The following is a 26,155-nucleotide window of genomic DNA, read 5'->3' as shown; positions in this document are numbered from 1 at the left end:
CAAAAGGCTTCGTATCTTTCTTTCTTTTTAAAGTTTTAAATAATATAGGCTTCTTAAGTCCCTCTTAATGGGTTCACTGTTTGGTTTATACTATTTGAAGTGCTTATTGTGTTTCTACATTTGTATTGCAACTGTTTTTTCTAAAACTAAATTTTCAGTTAGTTTAAAATCCTTCAAAATATATTTATTTTTAATCATAAAAATAATAAATGTGTAGCCTAGGCAACATGGCAGAACCACATCCTTACAAAAAAATACAAAAAAATTAGCCAGGTGTGGTGGCCCATGCCTGTAGTCTCAGCTACTCAGGAGGCTGATAAGGGAGAATCACCTGTGCTTGGGAAGTCAAGGCTTCAGTGAGCCATGATAGTGTCATTGCACTCCAGCCTGGGCAACAGAGTGAGACCCTGTCCCCCACCCCAAAAAAGTTTGTCATTAAAAATTTAGAATATATAGAAAGGAATGAGAAGCAAAACCAAACAAAATCAACTACAGATCACATTTGAGTAATAACTATTTGTGTTTACTTTTTTTATTTTTTGAGATGGAGTCTTGCTCTGTCACCCAGGTTGGAGTGCAGTGGTGCAATCTCGGCTCACTGCAACCTCCGCTTCCCTGTTCAAGTGATTCTCCTGCCTCCGTCTCCTGAGTAGCTGGGACTACAGGCACGTGCTACCATGCCTGGCTAATTCTTTGTATTTTTAGTAGAGATGGGGTTTCACCGTGTTAGCCAGGATGGTCTTGATCTCCTGACCTCGTGATCCACCCACCTTGACCCCCCAAAGTGCTGGGATTACAGGAGTGAGCCACCACACCTGGCCTTGTGTTTACTTGTTAAAACATTGGCGAACATCTAGCTTTTTAAAAATTGTTCTAAAATGGCTTAGTGCCTGGCACAGTGATTCATGCCTATAATCCCCACCCTTTGGGAGGCCAAGGCAGGAGAATAGGTTGAGCTCAGGAGTTCAAGACCGCCCTGGGCAGCATAGTGAGACCTTATCTCTACTAAAAGTTAAAAAAAAAATTAGCTGGGCATGGTAGTATGTGCCTGTAGTCCCAGCTATTAATACTTGGGAGGCTGAGGTGGGAGGATTTCTTGAGCCTAGGAGGCAGAGGCTGCAGTGAGACAAGATCCTGCCACTGTACTCCAGCCTGGGTGACAGAGTGAGACTTTGTTTCAAACAACAACAACAAAATAAAAAAGGTCTTGGGCAGCATGTAGTAAAGGAAGTGCTTCAAATTCAGAAATTCTGATGCATTAAAAAGAAGATTTTTATATGTTGCATATATTCATTATGATAATGCTTTATTTTTACTGTATCCATTGCAAAATAAGGAAGTGGAATAAAATACTCTTTGGAAATCTGTTTAGGAGGATGTACTAGTCCATTTTCACAATGCTGATAAAGACAGACTAGAGACCGGGCAATTTACAGAGGAAAAAGGTTTAATGGAGAACTCACAGTTTCATGTGGCTGGGGAAGCCTCACAATCACCGCAGGAGCAAAGAGGAGCAAATCACATCTTACATGGATTATGTCAGGCAAAGAGAGAGCTTGTGCAGGGAAACTCTGCCTTATAAAGCCATCAGATCTTGTGAGACTTATTCACTATCATGAGAACAGCATGGGAAAGACCTACCCTTATGATTCAGTTATCTCCCCCTGGGCCCCTCTCCCAACATGTGAGAATTCAAGATGACATTTGGGTGGGGACACAGCCCAGCCATATTACTTTGCCCCTGGCCCATCCCAAATCTCATGTCCTCACATTTCAAAAGCAATTATGCCTTCCCAACAGTCACAGTCCCCACCAAAGTCTTAACTCATTTCAGCATTAACTCAAAAATCCACAGTCCAAAGTCTCAACTGAGACATGGCAAGTCCCTTCCACCTATGAGCCTGTAAAATCAAAAGTTGGTTAGTTACTTCCTAGATACAGTGGGGGTACAGGCATTGGGTAAATATAGCCATTCCAAATGGGAGAAATTGGTCAAAACAAAGGGCCTACAGGCCCCATGCAGGTCTGAAATCCAGCAGGCCAGTCAAATCTTAAAGCTCCAAAATGATCTCCTTTGACTCCATGTCTCACATCCAGGTCACGCTGATGCAAGAGTTGGGTTCCCATGGTCTTGGGCAGCTCTGCTCCTGTGGCTTTGCAGGGTACAGCTTCCCTCCTGGCTGCTTTCACAGGCTGTCATTGCGTGTCTGCAGCTTTTCCAAGCACATGGATCTGACATTCTGGGGTCTGAAGGGCGGTTGCCCTCTTCTCACAGCTCCACTAGGTAGTGCCCCAGTAGAGACTCTGTGTGGGGGCTCTGACCCCACATTCCCTTCTGCACTGCCCTAGCAGAGGTTTTCCATGAGATCCCTGCCCCTGTAGCAAACTTCTGCCTGCACATCCAGGCATTTCCATACATCCTCTGAAATCTAGGTGGAGGTTCTCAAACCTCAGTTCTTGACTTCTGTGCACTTGCAGGCTCAACACAAGGTGGAAGCTGCCAGGTCTTCAGGCTTGCACCCTCTGAAGTCACTGCCTGAGCTCTATGTTGGCCCCTTTTAGCCACAGCTGGAGCAGCTGGGATTCAGGCACCAAGTCCCTTGGCTGCACACAGCATGGGGACTCTGGGCCTGGTCCATGAAACCACTTTTTCCTCCTAGGCCCGCAGGCCTGTGATGGGAGGGGCTGTGGTGAAGACCTCTGACATGCCCTGGAGACATTTTCCCCATTGCTTTGGGGATTAACATTGGGCTCCTGGTTATTTATGCAAATTTCTGCAGTTGGCTTGGATTTCTTCTCAGAAAATAAGATTTTTTTTTTCTATTGCGTTGTCAGGTTGCAGGTTTTCTGAACTTTTATGCTCTGATTCCCTTTTAAAACAGAATGCCTTCAACAGCACCCAAGTCACCTCTTGATTGTTTTGCTGCTTAGAAATGTCTTCTGCCAGATACCCTAAATCATCTCTCTCAAGTTCAAAGTTCCACAAATCTCTAGGGCAGGAGCAAAATGCCACCAGTCTCATTGCTAGAACATAAGAAGAGGCAGTACAATGAGCTCCACAGAGACAGTGCTGGGGCAAGTGAGAGCTGGATGGGCACTGGGCAACTCTGTACCTTGCTAAGGAAAAATAACTAAACATGGGCAAAGAAGATCCTAAGAAGCCCAGAGGCAAAATGTCATCATATGCATTTTTTGTGCAAACTTGTAGGGAGGAGCATAAGAAGAAGCATCCAGATGCTTCAGTCAATTTCTCAGAGCTTTCTAAGAAGTGCCCAGAGTGGTGGAAGACCATGTCTCCTAAAGAGAAAGGAAACTTTGAAGATATGGCAAAGGCGGACAAGGCCTGTTATGAAAGAGAAATGAAAACCTATCGACAGGAAAGGAGTTCAAAGATCTCAATGCACCCGAGAGGCCTCCTTCAGCCTTTTTCCTGTTCTGCTCTGAGTATCACCCAAATATGGAAGGAGAACATCCTGGCCTGCCCATTGGTGATGTTGTGAAGAAACTGGGAGAGATGTGGAATAACACTGCTGCAGATGACAAGCAGCCTTGTGAAAAGAAGGCTGTGAAGCTGAAGGAAAAATACAAAAAGGTTATTGCTGCATATTGAGCTAAAGGAAGGCCTGATGCAGCAAAAAAGGGATTTGTCAAGGCTGAAAAAAGCAAGAAAAAGAAGGATGAGGAGGAAGATAAGGAAGATGAAGAGGATGATGAGGAGGAGGAAGATGAAGAAGATGAAGATGAAGATGAAGAAGATGATGAATAAGTTAGTTCTAGCACAGCTTTTTTCTTGTCTATAAAGCATTTAACCCCCCTGTACACAACTCACTCCTTTAAAAATTGAAATGTAAGGCTGTGTAGGATTTGTTTTTAAACTGTACAGTGTCTTTTTTTGTATAGTTAACACACTACCGAATGTGTCTTTAGATAGCCCTGTCCTGGTGGTATTTTCAGTAGCCACTAACCTTGCCTGGTATAGTACGAGGGTTGCAAATTGGCATGGAAATTTAAAGGAGGTTCTTGTTGGTGCACAGCACAAATTAGTTATATATGGGGGTTGTACTTTTTTCATCTTCAGCTGTCTCTGATGCAGTTTATATGAAATAATTGTTGTTCTGTTAACTGAATACCACTCTGTAATTGCAAAAAAAAAAAAAAAAAAAAAGTTTCAGCTGTTTTGTTTACATTCTGAATGCTTCTAAGTAAATACAGTTTTTTTATTGGTATTATTGTCCTTTTCATAGGTCTGAAATTTTTCTTCTTGAGGGGAAGTTAGTCTTTGCTTTTGCCCATTTTGAATCACATGAATTATTACAGGGTTTATCCTTTCATATAGTTAGCTAATAAAAAGCTTTTGCCTACACACCCTGCATATCATATGGGGGTAAAGTTAAGTTGAGATCGTTTTCATCCATAACTGAACATCCAAAATCTTCATCAGTTAAGAAATTTAACATAGCCCGCTTATATTTACAAACTGAAGAGTAATCAATCTACTCAAAGCATGGGATTATTAGAATCAAACATTTTGAAAGTCTGTCCTTGAAGGAGTAATAGAAAAGTATGTTCTAACCTTTACATGAGGACTCTATTCTTTAACTCCCATTACCATGTAATGGCAGTTATATCTTGCAGTTCCTACATTAAAGAAGACCTGCGAATGTATCCCCAAAAGCATGAGCTTAAAATACAAGACTGCTGTATTAAACTTTTTGTTGACATTAGTCTCAGTGGAGACTACAAAAATGCTGGCTATAGATGTCTTTTCCCATTTATCTAAATATAGACTGCTCAGGAAATGAGACTTTCCATTAAAAGTATTTTTAATTAATTGGGCCAACTTTTAAAACAAAGATGTCACATTCAAAACAGCATATATTTTCCTATATTATGGTTTGCCCCATCAAAAATCCAAATAGGAGGGAAGAAGACACTTAAACTTTGCACCTCAGTATGAATTATTCAATTTATTTGAATGATTTTTCTTTACAAAACAAACTCATTCATTAGTCATGTTTATCTGCTTAGCAGTTTAGGGAACAATTTGGCAATTTTGAGGTTTTCAAGATTATGGTTTTCTTAAAGTGCCAGTATTTTAAAATGGCATTCTTGTAATTTTACACGCTTTTGTGATGGAGTGCTGTTTTGTTACAGAATTTTGACTTGGATTCTTTCCATTTGCATTTGTTTATGTAATTTCAGGAGGAATACTGAACATCTGAGTCCTGGATGATACTAATAAACTAATAATTGCAGATTTTTCTTTTAAACAAACAAGCAAACAAACAAAAAACTATAACAAGAGTCACCTTTACTCCAGTTCCCAACAAGTTCCTCCTCTCCATCTGAGACCATCTCAGCCCGGACCTTATTGTTCATATCACTATCAGCATTTTTGTCAAAGCCATTCAACAAGTCTCTAGGAAGTTCCAAAGTTTCCCACATTTTCCTTTCTTCTTCAGAGCCCTGCAAACTGCTCTAACCTCTGTCGGTTACACAGTTCCAAAGTCACTTCTACACTTTCCAGTATCTTTTCACCAACTCCCCACTCTACTGGTACGAATTTACTATATTTGTTTTCATGCTGCTGATAAAGACATAGCAGAGACTGGGCAATTTACAAAGGAAAGAGGTTTAATGGAGAACTCATAGTTCCTCATGGCTGGGGAAGCCTCACAATCATGGCAGAAGGTAAGGAGGAGCACGTCACGTCTTACGTGCATGGCGCCAGGCAAAGAGAGAGCTTGTGCAGGGAAGCTCTGCCTTCTAAAGCCATCAGATCTCATGAGACTTATTCACTATCAGGAGAACAGTATGGGAAAGACCTGCCCCCATGGTTAAATTACCTCCCACTGAGTCCCTCCCCCAACATGTGGAAGTTCAAGATGAGATTTGGATGGTGACACAGCCAAACCTTATCAGAGGGCTTTTAAGATCAGGAATGTGAATGTAAATTTTATTTTCCACTTGTTTTGGTTAATGTCTCCATTTCTGTTGCTTTCTATGTATAATTTTCTGTGAATTCCTCATCATCCTCATCTCTGATAGGGGAGGGAGAAAGGAGAAGGGAAACATAGATTTTCATATGTTTCTTGGAGAGGAAACAGAGAAAAAAAGGGGGAAAAAAAGAGGACAAAAAGGATATATTATTCATTTGTCCCTGCCCTACTACCTTCCTCCTGTCTCTAACCTCTGAAATGGGAGAGGAATGGGGCATTGTAGAATAACAATATTCAAAGATTTTTCTATTTTCAAGAATATCTAGAAAAGATTTCCTTCACATAGCAAGGTTCTCTTGTGTATGGGCCACTGCACATGTTTATTCCTATGAAAGGATAGTCAAGAAGAGAGTGGGAGCTGGGAGTGGTGGCTCATGCCTGTAATCCCAGCACTTTGGGAGGCCAAGGCAGGAGGATTGCTTGAGCTCAGGTGTTTGAGATTGCGTGGCCAACAGAGTGAGACCCCATCGCTACAAAATATAAAAAGTTAGCTGGGTGTGGTGGTGTGCATCTGTGTTCCCAGCTACTTGGGAGGCTGAGGTATGAGAATCACCTGAGCTTAGGAAGTCCAGGCTGCAGTGAGCCATGATCATGCCGCTGCATTCCAGCCTGGGCAACAAAGTGAGACCCTGTCTCAAAACAAACAAACAAACAAACAAACAAACAAACAAACCCAAACAGGAGACTGGGGAAAGGGGCTGGTAGTTCTCAGTGTCCATGTGGGTAGGCATTTGGCCCAAGCTGAAAATGTGGCTTGATATTTTTTAGGTTTCCTAAGATACTTGGATATAAGTATTGCAAACTAAAATTTTATACTTGTGAATCTTTACACAAAGTATCCACCCCCACCTCCAGATTTACTTGAAGTGGGGAGTGAGTATAGGGAGAAAATGAATCCAGTCAGGTGTCATTAATATTGCCAGTTTAGTATCTCATCTACAGAGCCCATGGCTAGGCTGGAGAGAGAAGAGAAAATATGTAGGAAATACTTTCTGACTACTAACTGATGTTCTGTGTCTTACCTTGAATTGAATGTGTTTCAGAAGGTTGAAGTGGTTTGCATACATTTTGAGATATTCCAGGAATTGAGAATTTGGCACATAGTTTGGATAATCTTCTGGGAATGGAAAGTCGGAGTAACAAGACATCTCCTTGCAGCTGTTGGAAACCACAGACTTGTAGAGACTGGCTCTGCCTTCTTCAACATGTTCCTGTACAAACAGTGCACACACATGAACATTCATTGCATGCTCACAAATAAGCCTGGGAAGAACTCACCTGTCCAGATGCACACAGTATCACTGCCAAGCACAGGATAATAGAGAAATACATGAGAATCAGGAAATGGTATTTATCTGAATGATGGACAATTGCTAGGTAATTTGGTTTTATGGGGTATTCTGGAAATGATTATGGAGAAGATGGTTCAGATTATGAAGGATCTTGTATCCAAAGTTAAGGAATTTGGATTTTACAGGAAGGTTATGCCAATTTACTGAACGTTCTAAATATAGAAGTGATTCATATCACTTCTAAATTTTGGAAAGATAACTCTGGTTCTACAAAAGGTGAATTAGACGGGACTGGGACAGAAGGAAGGGGGCGTTAGCCCGGAGCCTAAAACACAAATCCACTTAATTGCTAATGAGGGCATGAGCAGAGGCAATGACAACTGGAACCCAGAAAGGTGAGATTTGTGAGGTGGCAGTAAGGCAGAACATATAGGATTGCAAAATCAATTAGATTTAGGGGTTGAGAGAGGAAGCAGTCAAAGGTTTCCAGATTGGACAACTGTGTGTGTGGCATAGCACTAACCAATTTCCCACCCCCAGTTTTTACTCAAATAACTAGCAAATATCAATATCTCATAAGACTACAGCAAAGTTAAATAATAAGCAGTTTCAGTAATGTTTTTAATATACATTGCCTCTGTCTTTTGGGCAGTGGTAAGGAGGATTATTCTGATTTCAGTGGAAAGGTTCTTGTATTTTAACATTATTTACCATCTTGCATATGTAGAGTTCATTTTTCCTGTGAAATAAAAATTATTTAATTTATGCAAACAAGTAGAAACACGAGCATAAACCTCACATACAGAGGGCTTTCTCTGTTTCTGCAAAGGATATGAACTGATATCACATATAGATTCATGTATCTGCATGAAATATACAGCAATCACAGATAACAAAATTATAAATATACCTCTGTGGTTTAAATTAATGTTATTTATCTCATTGACTGATAAGAGTTGATTATAACCTGCTTATCTGAGGCCCACCCGTCACACCAACTCAGCTAAAATGGTTGAGAAAGATGGCTATTTAAATCTTGATATTTTATTCAGCTGGAATATCTAAAGCAGTGTTATTCAAATATAGTCTGCAGAGTAATACTGATATGAATTGTTTGTTACCAGTCTGTTACAGGGTAACTACAGAAATCAAGAGTAAGCATTTAGAAACTTTTATAGCAATAATTTGGCATTGCTCAATATGTAAGCATGTGGTCACCGTTTTGTTGAACAGGATATAAATCGGTCTTGTTTTTGTCTAACTTGTGTGATGAGTTTGAGTTGGGTAATAGTCATATGCCATAGGACTGCATTATCATGTGCGACGTTTTAAGGTTATTTTGAAAACTGTCATCCAAAAGTGCATTAAATCTGGAATCATTTGCTTTCACTGAAAGATAATTTATATTTAACCTTATAGTATAAGTTATTTGAACTGGTTACGGATAAAAGACTGAAGATACATTAAAAAAAATATAGCACTATCAGCTTCATTTTGGATAGCAGTTAAAAAATACCCTGAACTTGCTGAGACTGGTTTAAAAATCTCTTCCTCATTTCAATCAACATAGCTCCGTGAGCCTCCTTTCTCTACTTTGACTGCTGTTAAGCAATGTTTAGAAATAGTTTAGATACATATTATCCCCTGCAAAGAGCATTGCCATCCATTCAAACCAGATTAGGTAAATTGACAACCAGGAAGCAAGATTAATTGTCATATTAAAAACCTTAAATAGTAATATAAAAATGTGTATTTAAAATGTGTCTACCAGTGTCTAACATGCAGAACTGCAATTTCTTACAAAATATTTGTTTGGCAAAAAGTTACAAGCATAATGATGACTCTCTGTGTCAATTGCCTATGTTTCAAAGAACAATGTGTTCATTTTTTGTAATTGTTTTCTCTTATATCTATGTCGTTTAATGACACTTACTGAAATTCATTTTATAATTTCTGACTCTATAAATTTAAAATTTACGTTTTGTATTTTTTCTTTGTGTGATTTTAATTTTTCTAAGAATTCTTTTTATTATATTTGACAACAGTCTACAATTAATTGGAAAAAAACTTGATTGTTCTTCACTGTTTGAGAAGCATAGCTCTGTAGCTCAGTACCTTTTAATTTTGTTAGGATGTGCTTGGGTAGTCTTATTAACATGTGGATGCTGACTCTGTAAGTCAGGCTGAGCCTGAGATTGTGCATTTCTTTTTTTCTTTTCTTTTCTTTTTTTTCTTTTTTGAGATGGAGTCTCACTCTGTTGCCCAGGCTGGAGTGCAGTGGCCCGATCTCGGCTCACTGCAATCTCCACCTCCTGGGTTCACGCCATTCGGCTGCTTCAGCCTCCCGAGTAGCTGGGACTACAGGTGCCCACCATCATGCCTGGCTAATTTTTTTTTTTTTTTTAATTTTTACTAGAGACAGGGTTTCACCGTGTTAGCCAGGATGGTCTCGATCTCCTGATCTTGTGATCCGCCTGCCTCGGCCTCCCAAAGTGCTGTGATTACAGGTGAGAACCACTGTGCCTGGCCGAGATTGTGCATTTCTAACAAGCTCCTATGCAGATGCTGCTGGCCCATGGACCATATTTTCAGTGAGAGTGCTTTAGGGTGCCCAATAGGATGTATAGAAGCCACATAAACACTTTTGAATTTACCAGAGGCCACATTAAAAAAGTAAAAAGAAACAAGTGAAATTAATTTTAAGAGTATATTTTATTTAACTCAATATACCCAAAATATACTTTTTCTCTCTATATATATAAATTTAATATATATAAAAATGTGTGTGTGTATATATATAAATTAAAAATTTTAAAGCATTTTATAATGGCATGTTTAAATATCAGCGATTCATAGAAACTGAATAAGCCAGGGAACCATTTATTTTATGAAATCTTAAAGCCAATTAACTAACAAAAACAAAGGGAAAAAGAAACCTTCCGTTTCTCAAAACATAGGAAGATAATTGTCAAGGCAGAAAGATGAAGTGCTTCCAGGAAACACTGAAGCTTGTTGTGAAATAATGTATCACAGATGTTAATATATGAGAAACTGTAGCTTAGAGAAGAAACCTAGCCCTCAGGATAAAATCTAAGACCAGTACTTACTCTTGTCTCTCTTTCCTTCCACTGATTGTTTCTCCTGGAAATAGAAAAGGTCTGGAGTATTTAGCATATACACAGAGAGTATGAGTCTATGCCCCTTCTGAATGGTATTGGTAGGACCTGGGCCCTCACCTCCAGTGTTCACCTCACTGTGCAATCTGCCCCAGTGATTTCCAGGCCCTGCCAGACTTCAATAGCCAGCCCGCACCCTTCCACCCGCGCTGCAGATCCTCTGAGCATTGTACCTGGGGGGTCCAGCAGTTGCCTTGAACTCTGACGGTGGAAACACATGCCTCTAAAAATGGATGGGGCCACTTAGGAGAAGATTTTTGTTTTCATGAAGAGAAAAATGGGTGAGTGGAGAAAAAAGGAGAGGAGGGTTGAACTGTGGAAAGAGGGAAGAGACTAAGAGCACGAGCAGAGGGGTTTCTGTCCTTCTGGTCCATTTTGGTCCCGCAGTACAGTGGGGAGGTCACCATCACCACTGGCATTGACCATCACCACTGGCATACTTGCTTGGACTCCTTGAGACACAGCCCAGGGTTGGCCTGATTCTTGAGCTGTGAAACAGACTCCAGAAATGCATGCAATGTAGTTCTTAACAGAATAGGCCTCAACGCCAGACTGCCTGGGTTTATACTCAAGGTCTACATTTTTAGCTGGGTGATCTGGGAGTTTTCTTAACTTCTCTCAGTTTCTATATCTATATGCTGGAAAAATAATATTATATATCCCCTAGGATAAATTGGAGTGATAGCTATCATGCTATTGGAACAAGGAAGCAATGGTATCATGCTAATGGTACTAATGGAACAATGCGTCTAGGCTGTCAATAATATTAATCATTATTTGTATTATTCTTTCACAGCTACCATGGAAATTTATTTTCCTGAGCTTGTGTCCTTCAGGCAGGAGTGTAGGCAATGAGAAGAAAATTTTGTCAAGTCAGTTCTTTTCTTTCTCATTAAAAAAAAAAAAAAAAACCAGATATAAAGTGATAATAAAAGTCATCCCTAAATAGAGACCTTCTCTCTATATACACAACATTCACGTCTCCTGTTCTCCAAGAATGTTAATTTCTTCCTTCTTTTCATTTCCTTAAAACAGCTGGCACCCAGTTTACTTTGTTGCCCCTTCTCCCTGGTGAGAGTCAGACTCTCGCTGGAGGGCAGGGTCCAGTTCCTGGGTCTATATCGCAGGAGAGCTGTGGAAACCTCAGAGGAAATTTGAGGAACCTTCAAGAATGCAAGCTCCATGAGAATAGGGGCCTGTCAGGGGTACCCCACTAGGATGATCGTAATTAAAACATGTTTATTGAATATATGAAGACACGTTTTAGAAATAAGGATTTTAATGAAAGTTCACAGGAATCAGATTTGCCAAACCTAAAGAAGAAATAGTTGAGGAACTATTCCTCAGTGATTTATAAGTGTGAATTATTTTTACACTTCATCATTGCCCTCACTGAATGTAAAACTACGTCGTATGTAAGGCACATAGTAGGGTTTCAATCAATGTTTGTTGAATAAATGAAAGCGTGCATGTGCCGAGGAAAAGAACTGGATGTACATGAGGAAGACATCATTCTAGGGAGGGTTAATGGGCCCCAGCAAATGTTACAGGGAGGTGAAGGATGAAGTCCAGTGTGTTTCTACCCCACAGTACTGTTAGTCACCTCTAGATGATGTCTGTGTGCTTCTACCTGAAGACTGTTTTCAAAGTCTCTTCCTGCACTACAATGATCTGAAAGTAATATTTGATGGTAATTCCTCAAATTTTGTTTCAAGTATCACTTTGTAACGGTGATAGTCAACCTACAGTGTTACTTTCCTAAGCCTCCCCTCCCTCTGAAGAGTCTGAGAAGTGTTCCACACGCATGCCCGGACTCTACTTGGGTCAGAAGTGGTTCTTTATCCCTGTAGCATTTTTCTTTTTAGTGGTTTCTACCCTCTCTCCTTTCCCAGGGTATGATGTTCTTTCTTTTTCATTGTAACTCCTGCCTGATCTCTCTTTTCCTTAAAACTGTGGTAGCTGGGAGAGGCCAGAGTCACGACCTTGTGAGTATCCAATGAAATGCGGTAATTTATTTATTTATTTTTGTCTTTTCTTTTCTTTTTGTGGAGAACAGGGTCTTGCTATATTGCCCAGGAAGGTCTTGAACTCCTGAGCTCAAGCTATCCTCCTGCCTCTGCCTCCTTAAGAGCTGGGATTACAGGCATGAGCCACTGTGTCTGGCCAAAATGCAGTAATTTATAATGTCTCCATTCTCTGGGCCCTCTCCCTATCTGGAAATGGAAACTTTCTCCACATGTGTTTTATTGGATCTCTGCAATTTGCCTTTCTACTTTTGCATTAGGGTCCCTTTCACCCTAAGGCAATAAGAATTCCATTTTGAACACTTTCTGGCAAGCATAGCCATTGCCAGGGCAGGGTTTTTAATTCTAAAAGTTTTAAATGGGCCACCTACCTTGAGTGCAAAGACATCTCTAACCTTTGTGTGTGTGTGTGTGTGTGTGTGTGTGTGTGTGTGTGTCATGTGTGTGTGCCTGTGTGTGTTGGGGAAGGAGGAAAAGGAATGCCTCTACAAAGACTCAGGAGACTCATTGCATGTAAGAGCTGAATGCACCTTTAAGGCCGCCTAGTTTAGGAATTTCCAGTCAAGCTTTAGAGGAATCTCAAGGTATTACAGAGGTGCCTAAAAAGGCTGCAGTGTCAAGAGAAGGCTGCTGCATGCAGGTGAGGGTGGATTTTCCTAAGCCCCCTACTAATTCAGCTTTTGTATGTGTTTCATACTGGTCCCATGTTTTCATTTTATAAATGAGGTAATAGAGCTGGAATGACTTGCAAGTTGGGTGCCATTTTACCTTGGCTACTGCTTGATACTCCGCTTACTCATCTTTTTGATGTCCAATTGCATTCTCCAGAATATTTCTTCTTTTTTTTTTTTTTTGAGAGCTAGTCTTGCTCTGTCACCCAGGCTGGAGTGCAGTGGCACAATCTCAGCTCACTGCAGCCTTTGCCCCCCAGGTTCCAGCAATTCTCCTGGGTAGCTGGGATTACAGGTGCATGCCACCATGCCTGGATAATTTTCATATTTTTAGTAGAAACGGGGTTTTGCCATGTTGACCGGGCTAGTCTCGAACTCCTGACCTTAGGTGATTTGTCAACCTTGGCCTCCCAAAGTGCTGGGATTACAGGCATGAGCCACCATGCCTGGCTGACCTCTATTTTTCTAATTCTCCAACCCCATTTACCATCCCTACACCCTCTTCACCCTCTGCAGGTGCCATATTTTCTCAATAGAATTGAGGTCTCTGGTGTGCGTGCTCTTATACCTTCTTCCTCTACCTCCAAATTTCTCCTCCATGTTCACCTCCCATTCCCCTCCAATCTCTGGGGAGGGTGTATCTCTTGTCTTCCCACCTTGCCAGGGCTAACCCTTGCACCTGTGCCTACAATTCCACTCCTCCCTTTTCCTGCCAGGATCATGTCTCAATTTGGATTTATGTGCTCAGTTATTTCCAGTCATCCAGATAGTTTCTATTTGCCCACAAAAATCTTTGAGTCTTCCCATCATGCAAACAAAACAAACACAACAACCAGGAGATCTCCTTAATTTTGTTCCTCATTACCCATTGTTTTTAAACTGAGTGTAAACCGCTTGCCCAAACATGCAGCCACCCTTTTCCCTCCCATTCCTCCTCTTACGTGTACCTTATGCACCAAAAAGCTATTTTAATTTTCCAAATATGCCCGGTACTTTTTCTTTACTGTCCCTACCCTCCCTGGTGTCTTCTGCTTGATCTTGTCTACCTGTTGAAAGTTTTCAAAGTCCATCACACACTACCTCTTCAGTGAAGCCTTCTCTGGCTTCCTAAATGTGGCTATCATCCTGCTCTTAATGAAATGCCCACAGCACTGTTTCTGACTTGCAAAATCCTAGCTTTCTTCCATCTGCCTAACAGCTCCTGAGGGGAGGGTGAATCCTTGTCATTTTTGTGTCCCCCACAGTGTTTTGTGCTTTGTGCACTGGTGTTTGACCTACCTGATTTACACAACTGGAAATGGGCCCAGCTGGATCTAGACCCATTTCTCATGATTCTTAGATCAATGATTTTTAGTGTTAATGATTAGGTGCCTGTGACCTATATAAGAAGCATTTATGTCTGGTGTTGCAGGAGGCTAAGTACTGCTTTTGATCTTTAGGTTTAGTTTTTGTTTTGATTGAGATTACTTTAGTTAAATAACTCTGCTAATTTAGTTAGGCAGTTTCATCTTTCAAGCCAACTCCTGACCCTGACTGATTAGGTATGCTTCTTTGGAATCATGTTGTTAAGAAGGATTCTGAGGCTCCCTAGGGGAAAGGCATCATGTTTGATTAGTAATGTCTTCGATGGACGTGGGAGGGGGGAGATTTTTGGTCTAGGTGTCAGGTTTCTGCCATCCTGTTGGAACATGTGTGGTTTGATTCCTGAGAAGAGGCATGCTCTTTTACCTGGTCCTCTTTGGCAGTCTCCGGGCATTGATGATCACATTTGGTGGTGGGTACACTTTAAGATATGCAGTTCTTTATGTGATGCCAAGCAGCCTATGCTGGAGGACTGTGGCTAAACTAGTAACCTTGGCTTCTCTGGAGTTTTACTCACTGAGCTAGAAAAGAATTACTTTTATTTCAGTTCCGAATTCTACCCTTCTGTAATAGAGAAATGCTGTGTCTTTCTCTCAGCCCCTCAGGGGATCTGAGGCCTGGTTATCTGATACTTTGCTTCTTTTCACTCTTTCTGACAGCTTTCTCCTCAGCAAATTTAAAGCTCATGGGAAATGTTTTTGCTCAAAAGGAGGGAAAATAGAAACTCTGGAAAGATTTGATGCAAATGTTTCCCTGCCTGAGCCACGGAGTTCAGAGAACATTTTCCCTGCCCAGCTTCGGGGTTTCATTGGCTGTAAGAAGGGCCCTTGTGAGCTCATGGGACCCCAGGCCAGGCAAGGGTGGGCTTTATAGTCCCCTTTCCTCGGTCCTCACCCCTTCATTCCTTTCTCTGGTCCGGGCAGTAACCCTGCTGAGACTTGAGTGTATTACTTTTCTTCTGCTCAGGGAATTAAAAAAAAGACTCAAAACTCACATTCTTTTCTTCTGTTTGTTCTTGGCCTGCACTGGGATTGCCGGGGCAGCAGGCCCTTGATTATGGAGCTCATCCTACATGCAGCCCTGAGTCTTTAATGCAGATGGAGCCAGGCTGGGAGAAGAAGCAGGTAAAAGCTGCTCAGTCTTGCAGGCAGGGGCTGAAATTCTTGCTCTTGCCCCTAGCACTGCCGTCTCTGGCCTTGCTTCAGATGCCCTTGTCCTGCTCCTCTGCTACTGGAGCTTTCCTGGCCTGGCCCAGTTACCGCATTCTCTTCCACACTTCTTGGGCATCTTTGCAAACACTTCTTCCCCTTGGCTCTAGATAAAGTGTACAAGTCTGTTCTGACTTCCACCCAAGCTCACCCGTGTCCTGTTTCTTTTACAATATCAATGGCTCCTCGTGGCCACCTGTTTAGCAGACATTTCTAACCTTCCTCAAGGCCACCAACCCTTGTGAAAGAAGCACAGGTATAATTTCCCAGCTGCCAAGCCATTCTCCAATAGACAAAGTTGTTGAAACCTCACTTACGGTGAATCTCCACAGCCCTCCAAGGTCGTCGCTCCTCTCAAAGCAGGTGGGCTCCAGTCCTTCTTCCAGACAGCACTTGATGGAGGCCAGGCCGCTGACCCCAGCTCCCACAATGGCGACTCGCTTGGCCATGTTCTCCTGCATGGGAAAAATGAAGCAGGCTTTTTATTCATAAGCTCCACCCCATCCTTGGCTGCTCTAACAAGCCAGGAAAAAGAATTTGGAGGATTAGACGATTTGCTCAGTTTGAATCTTCTGTAGCGGGTCTCTGGTGTGTGAATGTGAGAAGAGAAATGTTCAGGTCACAGGTAAACCCTGTGCTTGGTATGTTCCCACCCCTCATGCAGCACTGGTGCCAAATGTTAGTACAGTTGTCAAGGCTGTAGCTTCTGGCAGAGCTGCTGGAATTGGACCTTTTACTGGACAGAGTCTTGCATTTCAGACTGTGCTGCTGTCTCTAGTCTCCATTCTGCAGCCCTAGAACTGCACAGATCAGCAGACTAGGAAAAGGTCACCTTGTCAGACACATTCTCTTTATCACATACAAAACTGAAGCTCAGACTGGTGTGGTGACCTGACCCAACACCACACAGCGGCTGGTGGGATGGAGTTGGGACCAGGAGCCACCACACCTGTGGTACCACAGGTATTACTGCAGCGCTGCCCTGTGTGATCCTGCCCCTGGCACAATGCCACAGTCCCAGCTGTGCTGTTGGCATGTCCCTTTCACAGGTCACCAGTGATGGTCACCAGTGGGAGAGAGAGAGGGTGGCTGCCAGGGAGGGTTTGTGGTAGAAGGGTAGGCATGCAAAGCCATCCCTCCCATCTCAGTTGAATACTGATTCACCTCCAGGGCACATGGCACAGTCACTACTGGGATGGGCCAGAGAATCTTCTGGCACCAGGCCATGTGTTAATAACACATGTGTAAGAACACTGAGAGGCAATAGAGTGCATTGATTAAGCAACCAGGCTCTGGATCCAGGCTGCCTCAGATAAAGCCCAGCTCTGTCAGTTACTACGGTGTAATCTCGGACAGATTAACCCTTCTGTGTTTCACAAATATAAAGAAAACAATAGTAGCTTCCTTGAAGTGTTTTGTGAGAATCAAGTGGGTTAATAATGTAAAGTGTCTCAAAATAGCTCCTGGCACATAGTAAGTGCTCAGTAGCTGTAAGTTATTGAAACTTTAAAAGCATTTCCAAGAACTGGTTTCATCTGCCTTTCACATCAATGATCCTCTGTTCTTTTAATTCCTATAGCATTTCTGGTCAGTAGCACACACATTTAACACTAAATTATATGATGTTAGCTTTCCCCCCCAATATATTTTTGTGACAGTTTTATCTCCCTAAGTTTCTTAAGTGCAGTGCCCCCAAAGACATAATTTTTCTAAAAATTTGCTATTTTTTATTTCACAGGTGAAATCTCTTCTCAAATCTGGATATGCACCTTTTGTTTTTTTGCATTAGGAACCTGAGAGAAGCAGCTCAACTATGGAGACTAAAATATCCAATATTTTAGTCAATATTGGATATTTTAGTCCTAACTATAGAGACTAAAATACTCAATAATTTTTAAAATGAAATAAAAAGGTCCTCTTTTTTCAAACAACATGTAAAAGTGTTGTAGGGCTGCTTGCTTCCCGTAGCAACCAGATATAATTTATTGGGGAAGAAATAGTAGATTCCTTTGAGGGGAAGTCATGTTTTAGGCCCTGATGGACACTATAAAATCAAAAACCTTGTATAATTTCTCCCTCTTTGGGCCCAAAAGGAGTAAGGTGACCTCACATTTAGAGAGGCAGTTGAAGTATGGGTATTGGGGGTAGACACATGTGTTTCAGAATCCTGCTCTATCATGAGTCAACTTGGTGACATAGGAAAATGACTTACCCCCTTTGAGCCTCAGTTTACTCATTCGCAAGATAGGATAGAATGCTACTCTTTTTTTTTTTTGAGATGGAGTCTTGCACTGTTGCCGAGGCTGGAGTGCAGTGGCGCTATCTCGGCTCACTGCAAGCTCCGCCTCCTGGGTTCACACCATTCTCCTGCCTCAGCCTCCCGAGTAGCTGGGATTATAGGCGCCCACCACCATGCCAGGCTAATTTTTTGTATTTTTAGTAGAGACGGGGTTTCACCATGTTAACCAGGATGGTCTCAATCTCCTGACCACATGATCCGCCCGCCTCAGCCTCCCAAACTGCTGGGATTACAGGATTGAGCCACTGCGCCCGGCTGAATGCTACTCATTTTTGTACGACATAGTAGCCATTCGATAAAAAATATCCACTTTAATGAGAAAAACAATTCCAGGAAAAAGGAAAGGGTATTGCATATATACATATGATATTGGCAGTTATGCACAGAAGCATGCTGGCTCTATAAAGACAGCAGGTCTGACCATAGCATGACATTAGTGCCCACAGCAGGACAGCAGGAAACAAAGCAGGTTCTTTGTGTTAGGGGAGGGTGAGGAGCCATTTCTATGAGCCAGGTTGAGAAAAAGGGTGAGGCAATTTTCCTATCTCCCCTGAAACTAGAGAGGAGGCCGGTAGAGGGGGCCGTTTTTCTCTGGAGAAAGGCTAGTAGTGTTTATCCTGCAAGGATGTCCAGAAGGTTGTCCCAGACAGAAGGAATAGGCTCCTGGTGTGGGAAGGACCAGTGTTATATATTTCCTTGCCTAGGATGTAGCTTCAGGTACACACTGATGACTGAAAGCACCTGGCTCGTTTAGTAAGAAGGGACTATCTACTCCAAGTGCCTGGAGAAGAGGGAAATACAGCTGGAGACCTGGATCTGCTGTGAACTAACTGTGGACACCTTGAGCAGAGGACTGAACTGCCTTGGGCTCACTTTGCAAAAGTGGATCTAAGTAGTCTCTTAATCTAAGCACCTGACTCAGTAATGTAAACATTTGCCTTTAAACGTTTGAAGGATCAACGTGGAGAGAAAGGTTAGAATTATGGCCAGTGGTGGAACTGAAAAGGCACATTTTTGCGTATAGCCCCTTCCAGTGTTTCAAGCTCTAAAATTGGCTTTATTCAAACAGCGTCTAGATGACACATATTTGGAAGTATTATAAGCAGATTAACAGATCCTATAGAGGGTGGAATCAAATGCCCTATAAGATTCTATCAACTCAGATCTGTGATTCATTCTCTGATGAGTTCAGGCATCAAACACTCAGTGGCTTCCATATTGCTAAGCCCAGGGCTGCATATTGGGATTGCAAATGAAGAAAAAGGCATGATGCTTTCTCTAGAGCAGCAATCAGTCTGATCAGGAAGTCAGACATGAAAATAAATAATTACAAGATTCTGTGTAAGACGCTAAGACAGAAATATGTCTTACGTACAAATTGCAATAAGAGCACGAAGAAAGAGGTGCCAATTCTGACAATGGGTTAGTAGGGAAACAACACAGAGGAGTACTATTTGCTCCAGATTTTGAAGGATGAATAGACCTCAGTGGGCAGAGGAGGGAAGAAAGTGGACTTTAGAGTTAGGGAGCACTGTCACTAGGGCTGGAGGTGGTCACAGAGGCGTGTGAGGCTGTTTGACCCCACAGTGAGCTTGCCTTACTCTTGACTCCTAGACCAACCGCAGTGTATCATTCACAAGACGTTGTTGATGAACCGATCATGTCTATTAGTTTTCTGTATGTATAAGGCATATGTTTCCCCAAAGTAGGCATTTTCTTTGGCTCATGTCTTATTTTCTTGTAGTTCCTAGCAACACACTTGGTCTATAATAGCTGTTAGTAGGCATTTTCTTTGTCTCGTCTCTTATTTTCTTATAGCTCCTAGCAACACACTTGGTCTATAATAGCTGTTGTGTAACTATTTGGCAGTGGGTTGATTTTGTGATGGGTAAAATGAATTCATTCATCATCTTATATCCATTTCAATTTAAAAATTAACTCAGGCCAGAGGTGGTGGCTTATGCCTGTAATCCTAGCACTTTGGGAGGCCGAGGTGGACAGATCACTTGAAGTGTTCAAAACCAGCTGGTCAACATGGTGAAACACCGTCTCTACTAAAAATACAAAACAATTAGCTGGGCATGGTGGCATGCACCTGTATTCCCAGCTACTTGGGAGGTTGAGGCAGGGGAATTGCTTGAACCTGGGAAGCAGAGGTTGCAGTGAGCTGAGATTGTGCCACTGCACTCCAGCCTGGGTGACAGAGCAAGACTCCATTTAAAAAAAAAAGTTAACTCAGTAAAAATTTGCTATAAGCTAATATCCTAGGTCAAACATTCCTTCCTCAAAATTATCTTTTATTGGCTAGTCCAAAGGTAGTGAGCTATCTCAACTGATTGTTCCCAGTCAGTGACAGGGTTACAGATTTAATTCCTTGTTCTACTTTTTCCCCCCTTCTCGCTACTGTATTTGACTAGTCTTAAAAATCACACAACTTTTTGTTAAACATCCAATAAACAGAAGCCTTCTCCCTAGGCCACCACCATACCTTAGCTGGACCAGATGTAGTCAGACTTCTCTGAGCAGTAAATCTCCCTGGGGCTTTTCCTTATTATTATTATTATTATTTTTGGGATGGAGTTTCGCTCTTGTTGCCTAGGCCGGAGTGCAATGGCATGAACTCGGCTCACTGCAACCTCCATCTCCCAGGTTCAAACGATTCTCTTGCCTCAGCCTCCCGAGTAGCTGGGATTACAGGTGTACACCACTACGCCTGACTACTTTTGTATTTTTAGTAGAGACGGGGCTTCTCCATGTTGGTCAGGTTGGTCTGGAACTCCTGACCTCAGGTGATCCACCCACCTCAGCCTCCCTTATTAATTTTTAAGGAGATGAGATCTCACTATGTTGCCCAGGCTAGTTTTGAATGTCTGGGCGTACGTGATCCTCCTGCCTCTGCATCCTAAAGTATCTGACACAACAGCCATGAGCCACCATGCCTGGCAGTCTTTTGAATTTTTCATGGGACAGGTAGAGGGTTTAATTTGATATTTTTGTGGTAATCTACCTTGAAAATTTCGGGTTTATTTTTGAAGACAAAGTCACAGTATATCTGGAATCAGAGCCATGGGGTAAACTAGAAATGTGTATTTAATGATTGTATTTTAGAAAGTGAAGGAAATAAGTAGGGAAATATAAGAATGACGATAAGAGAAAGAAAGAGAGGAAAAGAAAAAAGGACACAAAGTCTGTTTCAAAGTCACCCTGAAAGGTATTTTGTTTTTTCTTTACGTTTTCAGTTCAGATCTGCTTGGTGTATCACCATGTTCCCATTTGAGTTGTCAAACGTGAGAAAAGCCAATATGAGAGCACATGAATGTGGAGGCACACAATATCAATATCAGCTTCACTCTCAGATCAAAATTCATGCTTCCAACCACTCCTTCAAGTATTGACAATTATATGAAACCAAACCGATTTTTTATTTTTTATTTGAAAGACTGAGATTCATTTAAATCAACAAACTCATATTCCTGAAGCCCCAGACTGTGGTAGGCAGACCTCTCTCTTCCGTCCCCTCACCCCCGCCCCTTAACCACAGTGAGAGGAATGCAAGATGAGAAAACACGAGGGCCTCTGCCAGAAAAGGCTGCCCCAGATGCATGGTAAGCACAGTGCAGCTGTGGCTGTGGTGGCAGCTGCCATGGGCCCCTCCCTGTAAGTTAAGTCCCTGCAGCCACAGCTGTGGGAGAAGCGTACTTGTAGAAGCAAGGCCAGTTCAGCATCAGAAGGCAGAGGCAGCATCACTGACTCCCAGCCATGGAATGGATGGAGGGCACAGGGCTCAGGGACAGAACAGGCCAGGGGGAAAGGGGAGAGGCATGGCGGGAGGCTGAGGCCCCTAAATTTTGGCCCCAGGGAAAGAGACGAGGCCAGTTGGTCCAGTTTTGATGGGTATGGGGAAGGGACTGTATTAGTAAGCATAGGGGGAGGGGCTGCCAATAGGCACCCCAGACATGACAGGACAGGCTGAATCCCCACCCTGGCAGAAGGGAGCTTGACAGCTCTGGGGCTCTCTGGGAATGTCACTGCTAAAATGGATATATATATATATATATATATATATATATATATATATATATAGCATTCATGGGAGGGCAGGGGTCCTGGGGTGGGATCAGAGGATCTGGCATCGCATCCTGTAGCTGGTCATGCCTACCTGAGAGGCCTGGAGGAAACCAAAGTGGTTTAAAATATTTAAGTGTGCTTCTTCAGAAAAAATTTTGTCTCCTCACACCCCTTTTTATTTAAACTAAAAATAATTTCTTGTTAGTGACTGCTTTGCATTTAGACAGAGTGATTGATAACACTTTATAGGGGATTTTGTTAGGGTGAAAAGTACACTGACATGCCACTGCTGTTTATTGGAGTGTGATTTCACGTGCAAATGCAAAAACAACATTTAAAATGTTATTGCTCCTTATGTGGATATGCGGCAGCACTCCTCTGGAGGGGGCACCAGCTGTAGGGAGTCTGTCCCTTGCAGACCCCGACCCCGGGACGGATGAATAAAGTACACTGACACACAGATATTCTGCTCTGTCAGTCCAGCTGGGGGTCTGAGCCACTTACAGTCTGTCTCCCTGCTGAGCCTTGTAAACAGTCGCGACTCGGCAGGGAGCCTGTAAGGACCTGGGACACTCAGAATATCTGTGTCAGTGTACTTTATTCATCCGTCACTGGGTCAGGGGTCTGCAAGGGACAGACACCCCACAGCCGGTGCCCCTCGAGAGGAGTGCTGCCCCAGCTGGTGACGCATGTGAGGCCTGTGTGAGGAACTGTGCGAGGAATGCTGTGAAGGAAACGCGAGGAACCGCCCGAAAACGAAGGTGAAGAAAGGAACCCCGCGGTCAAGTGAGTGAGTAATCAGTAAGTCATTACTGCGGCAGCGCCCCTCACACGGGGCTCCAACTGCGGCAGCACTCCTCTCCAGGGGGCACCAGCTGCGGGGAGTCTGTCCCTTGCAGACCCCTGACCCCGCGACGTATGAACAAAGTACACTGACACACATGTATTCTGCTCTGTCAGTTCTCCTGAGGGTCGGAGCCACTTACAGGCTCCCTGCTGAGTCCTGTAAACAGTTGCGACTTGACCCTGATCAGCTAGTCAGACTCACATTTATTCAGTAAGATTAATTAACAGAAGCTTGAGTCAACACTATGAGAGGGTAGTTGACATTATGGACTTCCCGAGTAAAAAGCACTTAAGCACCTGCGGTACATCAAAGGTTAGTTTTAAGATCATATGAGTAAACAAGCTAGCTAGGTAAACTACTCTGCCTTCCTTTGCTACTACTTTAATTTGTTTAACTAAAGGTAAAGATCAGGTTGCCTTCAACCATATCTATTATTGAAGTTATGCAAATTTATCGGCCTTCCAAGAAGATTTGTGTCTATCTCTATAATAATTACCTTTAATATTTTTCCCATCCCAGCATGGATATTTAATAAATATTTGGTCATTCCTTTGTTGGAAGGTTTAAAATAAATTTATTATTATTTTAATGAGAAAAGCCTCAGTAAAGCTGACTAAATATAAAAGAAATAAGTAATAAAAATAAGAAAATAGGACTAAATTAGGAAGGTAGATGTTAATGGGTGAGAATTGAATAAGAGAAGAAGTAAAATAACTTAAGCAACATAAAATTACTAAATGAGTTGGGAAATCACTATTGGTTGTATAAAAGTGATTTTTAACTACAGGGTTAGAAACTAATATGCCTTTTTTTGGTGAATTTTATACTGCTTCTTCTACTTTAAAGTTGTAAAATACAAATATATAATTTCCTGAAGTCAGATTGAGTGTCCGCTTTGGTTTAGCAGGACAATAGATCATGAGGGGTCTGAACATGAGGTGAGGCCTGCCATTCCCAAACTGCAGAGGTACCGTGAGTTATTTCAAAATTTTGAAGAAGCACAGTGATTCTTGATGTCAGTCGAACACTGTGCTAAATATTAGCTGAAAGTAGTTAACAGTTTTAATATTTTATAAGACTGTGTTCCATTTGGTGACATCATATCTTTGCAAAGCTGGGTGTTTGGCAATTGCTATGACAAAAAGCAAGTATTGCATGAAAACCGAGGTGGAACACAAGTGAAGGGATCATGTCTGATCTGATTCCAAGGTTTCAGAGGTTGTGCAGAACTCAGCAGGTACATAAACCCTATTATTAAGTAATTGTGATTAAGAATGAAATAAAAATATTATTTTTCTTTTAGTTTGTATATTACTTGTTCAAACAACTATAAAGTTGTTAGAACATAAATAATTATTAAGTTTTTGTCTACTTAATAAGAGGAACTATAGTCTGGGGGCACCGTGAAGAACTCACATACCAATGGTTCCTTGAATCTAGCCAGTTGAAAACTCTTGGGCAAGAGTCTTACTTTCTGAGTTTATTTTATTGCCCTGGAGATCTTATTTGCTGGTGCCAAGAAAATGCATATGATGCTATATTTGAACCTTGCACTGTATCAATTAGCCAATGTTTAACTGTCTCCAGTGTGACTCACCTATGCATTTACTAGGAAGCCATTGGCACTGTCAGATTTGTATCCAGTCCTCTATGCATTCCCCATCTTCTCCTCCTTCCTTTCTCTCTCTCTCTCTCTCTCTCTCTCTCTCTCTCTCTCTCTCTCTCTCTCACACACACACACACACACACACACACACACACACACACCCCTACACCTTAGGGCATGAAAATACTTCAGAATACTGGTTGGCGCAGACTGCACAATGATACCCTGTCCTCAAGTGGGTTGTGACATTTCAGGAGTAATCAGAGAGAGATTCAGCTGGATGGCAGCTGGGGTGGGTGAAGGTACCTACTTAGTCCCTGGGAACAAAGGAGCACAGCTAGTAAGAAACTTGGGTCCGAGGAGGGCCATACTCTGGGATATCTGTCCTCTAGCAGCAGCTCCTCATTTACTCAAATGTTCCTAACCACAACAAGCAAATAACAAAAGTTCTCCCAGGCTTTACATCCTCTGTGCCAGTAACAAGGCCAGAGCAGGTTCCCTAGGATGCAGGGGAAACTCTAAGAAAAAGCCAGGGACTCAGTTTCTCCATCTGCAAAACATATGGCATAGACCTGGATATCTAGAAATGATTTTCAAATCCTTGATGTTTATACTCTTGTGAATTTAGCTGGAGCGGGATTAGTAAAAAAGATCTGCCAATCACATGGAAATCAATAAATTTTGACATAATGCACAAAATGAAGCATGAAACACTTTTAACAACAGAAAAAAGATGACATGACAGAACAGATTAGTCAAATTCTAAAGGGGCTTGCCTTTTGCTTCCCACTTGTGCCAAATGCCAACATTTGGTAGTCACCCTTCAAAAGTTATGATCTCAGACAATATTAGAAGCTGCTGATGGAAGCACTAAAAAAAAAAGTGACTTTTCCTCTTGCATTAGAAATCCAAGTTTTTCCCATTTGATTCAACCACTTAATAATCTACCCAGCAGTATACTTACCTGTGTACATGGAAGACATAAGTAAATATACTGCTGGATAGATTATTAATCAGTTGGATCAATGATATTGTTCCATTGTAAGTATCCAAACATTTACTACTCCTTACTACTCCTATACTTTGGGCCAAGGAGTAGCCAGGGTTGGCCAGAGAAAGCTTCTTTGTGATAAGGTGGTTCTTCCCTGGAGCACAATAACAAAACAGGAAAAATCCAGGCCCCACCTCCCTCATCCAAAGAAATCCAAGATTATATCTGTTTACTTACTTTATGTACTTGTAATTTCTGGTGCCAATGGCTCTGCCACACAGGACTCCGGTATTAGCAGAAATCAAAATGAATCAGCATGAGCGGTGCTGGCTTGGGAGTCCGCAGCACAGTGGATGAACCTGGTCTAAGAGATAAGTAATGTTAAATTTGAAACCCAAAGTTAGCTGTTGTTTATATTTTAACTTGTTGATTAACGCAACAGTGAAATGCTAGGAGAAACACTGTCTGGTGATACGCACTTTAGACTCACTCTTTTGCCTGCAGACTGTAAACTAAGTTAGGGAGTTACACCAGCATCCTCACTTGTTCATCAGTTTTTTTCTTTAAGGGGATGAGAATAAAATAAGACAACTAGGTTAACAGTTGCTACAC

General features: G+C 42.0%; 1 protein-coding gene and 1 pseudogene across 4 annotated transcripts in view; one reads left to right on the top strand and one right to left on the bottom strand.

Moving 5' to 3' along the window:
- Positions 1–25,884, bottom strand: part of FMO1 (flavin containing dimethylaniline monoxygenase 1) — a 37,945-nt gene extending 12,061 nt beyond the window's left edge. For 3 of the 4 annotated variants that reach the window (XM_045392677.3, XM_005539975.5, XM_045392687.3), the window contains exons 1-3: positions 25,781–25,884; positions 16,050–16,187; positions 7,022–7,210 (exon numbers count right to left, since the gene is read on the bottom strand). In XM_045392677.3, the coding sequence (XP_045248612.2) occupies positions 7,022–7,210; positions 16,050–16,181 (321 nt within the window). In that variant the 5' untranslated portion in view covers positions 16,182–16,187; positions 25,781–25,884. Of the gene's footprint in view, positions 1–7,021; positions 7,211–16,049; positions 16,206–25,780 lie in introns of those variants that run through there. The other variant, XM_015445414.4, reaches the window with a different exon arrangement.
- Positions 23–4,187, top strand: LOC135966299 (high mobility group protein B1 pseudogene; annotated as a pseudogene).
- Positions 25,885–26,155: the final 271 nt, after the last annotated feature.

This window comes from Macaca fascicularis, chromosome 1, assembly GCF_037993035.2.
Source record: "Macaca fascicularis isolate 582-1 chromosome 1, T2T-MFA8v1.1".
NCBI lineage: Eukaryota > Metazoa > Chordata > Mammalia > Primates > Cercopithecidae > Macaca > Macaca fascicularis.
The sequence above is the reverse complement of the archived record's forward strand: the minus strand, read 5'-3'. Positions and strand labels throughout refer to the sequence as shown.